At 40.8% G+C, this 8,293-nt stretch overlaps 1 protein-coding gene across 1 annotated transcript; it reads left to right on the top strand.

Annotated features, from left to right (window-relative positions):
• The first annotated feature begins 4,901 nt into the window (after window positions 1–4,901).
• S1PR3 (sphingosine-1-phosphate receptor 3) lies at window positions 4,902–6,044 on the top strand. The gene has a single exon (XM_009080767.1). It carries the CDS (start codon window positions 4,902–4,904, stop codon window positions 6,042–6,044), a length of 1,143 nt encoding a protein of 380 aa, XP_009079015.1.
• The last annotated feature ends 2,249 nt before the right edge of the window (window positions 6,045–8,293 follow it).

The following is an 8,293-nucleotide window of genomic DNA, read 5'->3' as shown; positions in this document are numbered from 1 at the left end:
AGAAAGTTCGGGTCGCTGCACCGATGCGTATTTGCGAACGGAATACTGGAGTTTGGAGTGGGGGGAAGGCGTCCGGAGCGCTGGGAGGTTGAGAAGTCAAAGTGCCTTCTCTTTTAACGGGCAGGAATTAAATCGGTCCGGAGGTCCCGTGTGAGGAGGTGTGCATGTAATTCCGACTAGCGTAGTCGGAATTGCAAAATTAAAACTGATGTCTAAAGTCCAGAAGCCAAGAAAAATAACTAATTGTTTTTCTGAGGCTGTAAACTGCCAGCATATTCACTTAAAATAAAAGTCTTTTTGCAGTTTATTTGGGTTGTTTAAGACATTGTTCTGCAGCAGATGTTTATCGTCCAATCTTAATTTGCATCTAGCACCGCTTAATTTCAGTAGAAATATGTATTGCAATGTGCTGCTGTTCTCAAAAGTCTTTTCTTTTCGTGGGATTACCAGGGTGTGCCTGATAAATTACATGTGCTCACTTTTAATTTGGAGAAATTTTACAAATACATAAAATATGAAAAAGATTGTCTTTGGATATGCATTCTTGTCTTTCCCTTTACTGTTTTAAAATTGTCATTTGTGGCCAAAGCGCATGGCCGTGCATGGAAGAGAAGAGAGAGCTGCAGTATGTGTGGTGGTGGTGGTGAAGGGACATCCAGGTTTCTTGGTCAAGTGTGTTTATGGATATTTGGAAAGCTGAAAAATATGATTCCAGCCAAATTGCAGTGAGTGTACTAAATGCATAGCATCATGTGTTCTTGTGCAGGCAAAAGTAGACTACAGAAAGTTAAGTCGTATTCTCACTTTATTCTCACTTGTTGCTCTGACTTTCTGTGAAAAATGAGAACAGTTTGGCTCACTTTTTTGAACACAGGCATTTCTTACTTCTTGTAGATATAAAGTACCCAGTGACTCATGAGATGGTAAAAGCCTGCATCTCCTGTGGGACTCTTACCAGAGTGCCCACTGGGTACAAAGAATGGAGATGTACAGGAGATTGTTGCTGAAGGGTTTTGGCATTCCCATTATCAGAAGTTCCATGTTGCTTCCTGGCATTAGGGATTACACATTTGCAAATGAAAATTGCAGGCCAGGAGAGCTCATGAGAGATGTAACCCTCAGTTTCTGCCTGTACCGCTGTGTGGTTGGGGCTGCTGAGGACAGTGGAGGTGTGTCTTGCCATAGAGCAGGTCAAGGGTTTCTGGCCTTCCACACAGCATTTTTTCATGGCATGTGTGGCACAGGGACCATACAGACCCTCGTGGACCCTAGGGATGTGAGCTGTGGTAGAGAGCCCCTGCTCCAAGCTGAAAGGATGCTTGCCTTTAGTAGGATCCTTGACCTCTGCAGCAGACCACATTAATCACTGCAGAAACCCCAAAGCATGCTGATGGGTCCAAAGATTACCCAGGAGGGGGAATATCATGTACTTGTGGCTGATCCCAACTCCTCTCTCCATCCTTGGAGCAGGGAGGATGAAGGTCAGCCAAATAGCTGGAGGAGGCAGCTCAATTGTCCTCCACATGACTGTGGTTCTTGACATTGTACCACTATCTTTGAGTAATTTAGCAAACAGTGTTTCAGCCATCACATTGCAAGAAAGTATAGCCAGATTGCCCCTGCACTGCAGAGAGGGTTATCTTCGAAGTAGTACCTGCTGGTATGATGATAGGGATCCTTGGGTTTGCTTTAGTGGGAATAAAACTCATTGACAGCAGTTTGAAGTGCTTGGGGTGCTGGGGTACCTAACCCTGGCAATGCTGGGCAAACGACATACCAGGGGCAGGTTCTTCAGGTTAATTTTTAAATATTTTGGACTGAGGTCCGTACTTTCCACCTAGTATGTGACTGTTGCAAGCATGTTTTGAGGAGTAAATCATAGAGCTGTCACAAAGCAGTGACCCAGGTTATCCTGGACCTGACTGTTGCTGTCTTGTTATTGTAATGCACATCCAACATTAATTTTTCTAAGGGTTAAAAAATGAATGTGCTGAGTTACTGGCTACAAAGCAGGAGGCAAACAAAAGAAGAATATGGCTGAAAGGTATGAATCGGAAATGTTGCTGCCAGAAGAGAATGAATTTTAATTTATTGTGTCATTATTTGTAGTAACTTTCAAGTGGCTTGTACTTGATACTCATTCCATGAGAGTACTGGCAAATGATAATGTTAAAACCTTTAGTGCCTTCTCACTTGCCTGTCAGAGGTAAAGATTTACTTTTCTGATACTAAGTTTGCTGTAATATCTGTAAGAGAAGTAATTGCAAACAGTGAAAGAGACAGTGTAGGATTTCTGCTGGTTGAGTGCATTGTCCATCCCTTCAGCCAGGGGAACTGGTAGAGCACCATTACCTTTAGTAGTGTCATGACAGCTCACATCTGCTGAGTTTGGTGGATAAACTCCTAAGTCTGGCATATAACTTTTTTTACAGAAAGAAATGTGGTTGCCTTTTGATAGACCAGTGTGATAACTCACTTGAAAAAGACTTACAGAAACATTTATTTTGTGCATGTGGTGCTCTTAGATGCTAGGTGTGTTATTTTCTCAGGCAGCCATCAGCCAGTCTGGTGAGTATTGCTGGTTGAGCTATTGTTAACAAATACTTTTCTAGTAAAATGTAATTGTTTATTTTACAGTGGAAAGCACTTGTGATTCATATGGACACAGTGGGATTTTGTTACAAGCCAATTCAATGAAAGACTCTGACAGTTTATGTGATAACAGTGTATATATAGATAGTAACTGAATTACAATTAGACTGAACCTTAGCTGAGGTGAAGTTGTTCTGTTGAAGACCTTCACTGTTACCACACTTCAGAAAAGTTTAACTTGAGGGCCCAGTTCTGCTCCTGGGAAATGCATGAGGTGGTTGCTGTCATCTTCAGAGTGAAAAAAGGACTGAGGACACCAAGCAACACTTGTGTTTCTTGGATGTCTCCTCCAGTGGGTCCCTTCAGCCAATGTAGTTTGGACCTATGAACTAGAGTGGGGAAATTATAGTGGGTAAATAGTAAATTATTTTCTCAGAAAATAACCTTGAGTCATCCTGAGTATGCTAAATAATTAAAGTCAATTCACGGGAGGGTTTTGTCAGATTACATCTTTTCTGTAGGAGTCCAGGAAAAGGCAGGGTGGGAAAATAGGTGTGGGTCAGCCTTTAAATCTCTTTACATTTATCTGGGATGTGTTTACTCCCTGCCTTGAGCTCAGAAGTCACTTGAAAATGCATCCCTAACTTTTCAAGTGCCCAAGACAGATGCTGGGATAGCAGTGGCTCACACATTTTTCTGATCTTAAGAAACCTGTGAATCACAGAACATGAAATGGATCAGGTTGGAAGGGACCTTAATGATCATGTAGCTTCATCCCCCCTTCCCTTGATACCCATCCTGAAAGTGTCTTTGATGTGTTTGGAAAATGCTCATGACCCTCAAGTAAACAAATGGTAAGGTCAAAAGCTCTAGCTCTTAAAAAGTTCCCTAAACTAAGCTGTTTAATTTTGGGTCAATAGAAAGTTCTTATAGCTTTATATTACAAATTCTTATTTTATTACCTTTCCCAGAAAAAAAGAAAAATTGCCAGTTTGGTTCAGATGAAACTAGTTCTTTCCTCATCTCCATCCTGGCGTTCTTGAAAAAATGAGAAATTGTCTATTTGTTCATTCTCAGTGCTTACATTTGGGGCGTGAGCATGGATGCTCATTGGAGTAGAGAGCAACTATCCTGTAACATTTCTGGTAAAACAGATAGTGCTTCTGATATCTTCTGATATTTTTACAAAGCTGTGCTGATCTCTTCTGATGTTTATATATGGCAATGGAAGAAAGATTGGAGGATCTGCTGTGAAAATGCAACCTTGAAGTCCATAGGAAAACTTTGAAGTGTAATCTAAGTCATAACTTAAAGAAAATCAGAATTTCTGAGAAGGACTAGTAAAGTTGGTGTTACTAATTATTTTTTTAAACAAGAACATAAAATGTATGTGTTATATACAAGGTGGGGGAAGGGAAAAAAGGGAGGGAAGGAACAAAGATTGAAGTGGATCATAAAGAAAAGCAATACTTACAAAGATATGACTTTCTGTGTTTATTTTAGAAAAGGTAGCAGAAATCCAACTAATTGAAATGAGGAGTAGGACTGATTTTATGATGACTGGCTTTCAGACCATCTTCTCAATTTTAAATAGCATAACTTTATATCATTAGGAGTAGGAAGATACCTTAGGCATTGGCAACATGCACACTGGCATCAAGACTTGACACCAACTTTCTCAGGATATTTCCTATTTGTGTCTGCATGGGGAACAAGGTTAAGCTTAAAATGCAGAGTTTGTCCTGCTGCTGCGCAGGCTGTGATGGTTGAGTGGTTTTGGTAGTGCCATGTACAGCTAAGTCTTCTTGAGAAGGAGTGAGCCAGATGCTGTGCACACTGGGGCTTGTGAGGACGATTTGCTAATCCTTCTCATGGTTCCTCTGTGTTTTTTCAGCATGGAAATTTTGCAGGGAGAAACACCTACAGTGCCCTCCTGTTTTCACACCCGAGCTGTGGCTGGGCTTACCTACAGCTAGGTTGGTAGACATGCATCAATGCTCGTCCTTGGTGTCCTGTCAGTCACTGTCCCTCTTGCTTGGCTTCTGCATGTATGTTGCGGCTTAAACACCGGGTGACGTGGGAAGACAGTGATATTTATGTTACATTTGTTGATTTTATTTTCAGAGCCTGGTTTGCAAGGCACTCTCCCGAATTATTATGCGAGGCTTGCTGAAGCTGGGAATACACAACGCCTGCCCAGAGGAGTGCTTGGAGGAACGTGGCTTGATCTCCCTCTTGTGGAAAATTACTGGAACTAAATTCTTGTGATACTGAAAAAGAGAAGTCCAGCATCCATCAGCGAACAAATAATGGCATCAGTTACTATGCCACCTGATGCTCTTGTTGATCCTCAAGGAAATGAAGAGATGGACGCTCTGATCGTCCTCCATTATAATTACACAGGAAAGCTTGGTTTAAAGGAAAAGGCATCGGATAAAATAGACCTGCCCGCTATTGCCCTTCTGGTCCTGTGTAGCTTCATAGTCCTAGAAAACTTGATGGTGTTGATTGCCATATGGAAAAACAATAAATTTCACAACCGCATGTACTTTTTTATTGGCAATCTAGCTCTCTGTGATCTTTTAGCTGGGGTTGTTTACAAAGTAAACATTCTAATGTCTGGGAAGAAAACTCTGAGCTTGTCCTCCACGATCTGGTTCATTAGGGAAGGCAGCATGTTTGTTGCCCTGGGAGCCTCCACTTTCAGCTTGCTAGCTATAGCTATTGAGCGGCATTTGACCATGATTAAAATGAGGCCTTACGATGCGAATAAAAAGTACAGAGTGTTCCTTCTCATTGGTACATGCTGGCTTATTTCGATTTCCTTGGGTGCCTTACCCATCCTTGGCTGGAACTGTATAAACAATTTACCAGACTGCTCAACAATTCTGCCTCTCTACTCCAAAAAGTATGTTGTGTTCTACATTAGTATCTTCATAGCCATTTTGGTTGCCATTGTCATCCTTTATGCCCGTATCTACATACTGGTTAAGTCCAGCAGTCGCAATGTCACCAACCACAATAACTCAGAGCGATCCATGGCACTCCTTAGGACTGTTGTGATCGTCGTTAGTGTTTTCATTGCCTGTTGGTCTCCACTGTTCATCCTGTTCCTCATCGATGTGGCCTGCAGGGTCAGGGAGTGCTCTGTCTTGTACAAAGCTCACTGGTTTATTTCACTGGCAGTCATCAATTCTGCAATGAACCCCATCATCTACACTCTGGCCAGTAAGGAAATGCGTCGGGCTTTCTTTCGCCTTGTTTGTGGCTGCCTGGTGAAATCCAGAGTGGCCAGATCTTTGCCTATTCAGCCCACACCAGATCACAGTCGAAGTAAATCCAGCAGTAGCAATACACAGAAGCCAAAGGAAGATTTCCCAGTGGTGAATGTTCCCTCCTGTATTGTTGAGAAAAATGAACCTTCATTTCACAATGGAAACTTCTGTAAGTAAAGGACTTCTCGAAACAAGTAATTTTCTGTGGCTTTTAGATTTAAACTACAAGTGTAGTTTAAATATTCATGCACTTAAGTCACAGGGGAAAACACTAACCACTTATTTAACTTTGAGGACTTATTTATCAACAATCAAATGCTTTGGGTGTTCATTCAGTAACACACCTGATTCAGAAGAAAACCTTTCACACTACCCAACAGCCAGGACAGAGTCCATGCACATCTAACGACTTCACATGCCACAGTGGCATGGCATGCTGGGGCTTTATTTGGCACTTCCTGATATTGCAAGACATCACTAAAACCTCTTAGAAAGTTCAGCATTCACTGAACACTGTTGACAATTAGAAAATGTGGCTGATTATTGCCCGCTGGGAAAAGAATTCATTACATATGTTGGTGATTATAGTTCTTGATATGTACCTTGCTGTTATGTTAATGGCCTTATATGTATGTGGTATAAATAGCTGTATATTTGTACAATTTCTTATTAAAAAGTCAGTGTTTGGTAAAAGTTTACAATATGCTAAACATTGTATTGCAGTATACAGTGTAAGGTGACTAATTATACAAATAGATGTGTTTCAATGGGGATATTTAAAATGAAGTAGTAGCTTTGTCAGAAACTTTAATATGTCATATAAATGCAGTATTTTTATTTTTTCCACTGTTACTCAAACTTTTCTTCAGTGAAAGACAACATGACAGTTGTCACTGTGGCATTTCACAACATACTTTAAGCAAGCAGTAGTAAGTAACCATTGAGAGAGGCTATGTACGTTTGCTATGTAGTTAAAATGTGACCCCACAATACATGTGTAACAAGTGTATGTACTGTTTCAATGCATTTATTTTTACTTACTATTTCCAATGTATTTAAAAAAAGTATGTCCAACCTATGTAAATCTGTGTACATTGTGAATGCACTACCTAAGCTGAGATCCTTCAGTTCTGAAACAGATATGTATAATTTCAGAAAGCAACGAACCACAGTGGGTTCCTGCGGAGTTCCTTCTTTCCTCTCCAGGAACTGCTACAGCATGGGATTGTGTTAGAAATTCTCCCTGGGATGAAGTTTAGCCAATGGGACCCTACTCTACCATCTCTGGACACTGGCAGATGCAAGAGGGAAGATGCAGTACAACAGGACCATGCTGAAGGGTGTATCTCAATTTATACCTGACCCTGCCTTCGGTCTGATATGAAAGCCTGTTTAATTTGGAAGATCTGGAGCCCCAGTCCCAGACTTTTCAGAGAAACCTAAGAACAGAGAAACTTGAATACAGCTTTATGGTTCATCACTGCCTTACCAGCCTAAGTACAGGATGGTGTTCAGCATCAAAGGGATTCCCTGAGACCTAGAACAGTTAAGACTTCATAAACACCTGGTTTCAGGTCCCTGTGATAGTGGCCTATGCTGCTTCCATTAATAGTACTTTATGACTGGAGGCTTCAGTGGAGTTTGATGGGAAATTCTGATACAAATTCCCATTGTCTTTCAGTAAGAATGTAAGCATCTAACTTTATTGGGCTCTTTCAAAGATTTGTATTCAATGTCTCAAAACACACCTTGCCTTATGCACAATCAGAAGTAGCTCGGGCTTTTTTAATACACAGCCTGAAAGAGCTCTTCCTTAGCTTTACTCTTGTCTTAATCATTTAAAGCAGCAGCATTAGTCTCTTCCCAAGTATGTATAGTGTTTAACTTGTGTTATGTGTGTAGCAAAAGCCTTTAAAATGTAGAGGTTTGCATTGCGATTATCTTTTACAAGTTAACAGTCTGCTTTTAAGTGTTTTATGCTGTAGTGTATAAGAACAAAGAACTGTATTTGAATTAAATAACTGTGAAAGAGAGTAGTAAATATGAAATAATTTCATCCAAAAATGTTGAATAGCAGTGCACTTAGAGAAGAAAAAAAACCTAAACCAAGCTAAACATGATATAAGTATACGGACTGCAGATAAAGGCTGCAGGCCGCAGTCTCTGTAGCTTTGTGAGAAATAGAACTGGTGACATTGCATTGCTATGGCACACTTAGGTTTTTAGATCTTACAGCACTATTTGGCTGTATTGTGGATGTTCTCCCCTGAAGTCGGGTCTTTGGAAACTGCCAGCTAAAATATTTGTATATTTCTAAATGTTAGTTCCCGAGGTAGTGGCACATGGCAGCATTCCTTGCTATTGTAGAGCAGACAGGCCTTAGGAACACAGCGGTTTGAGACAACATTGTGGCTGACCCCACACCA

Source organism: Acanthisitta chloris, unplaced genomic scaffold (genome assembly GCF_000695815.1).
Source record: "Acanthisitta chloris isolate BGI_N310 unplaced genomic scaffold, ASM69581v1 scaffold19768, whole genome shotgun sequence".
Lineage (NCBI taxonomy): Eukaryota > Metazoa > Chordata > Aves > Passeriformes > Acanthisittidae > Acanthisitta > Acanthisitta chloris.
Note: the sequence above shows the minus strand (reverse complement) of the source record. Positions and strands in the feature narration are given on the sequence as shown.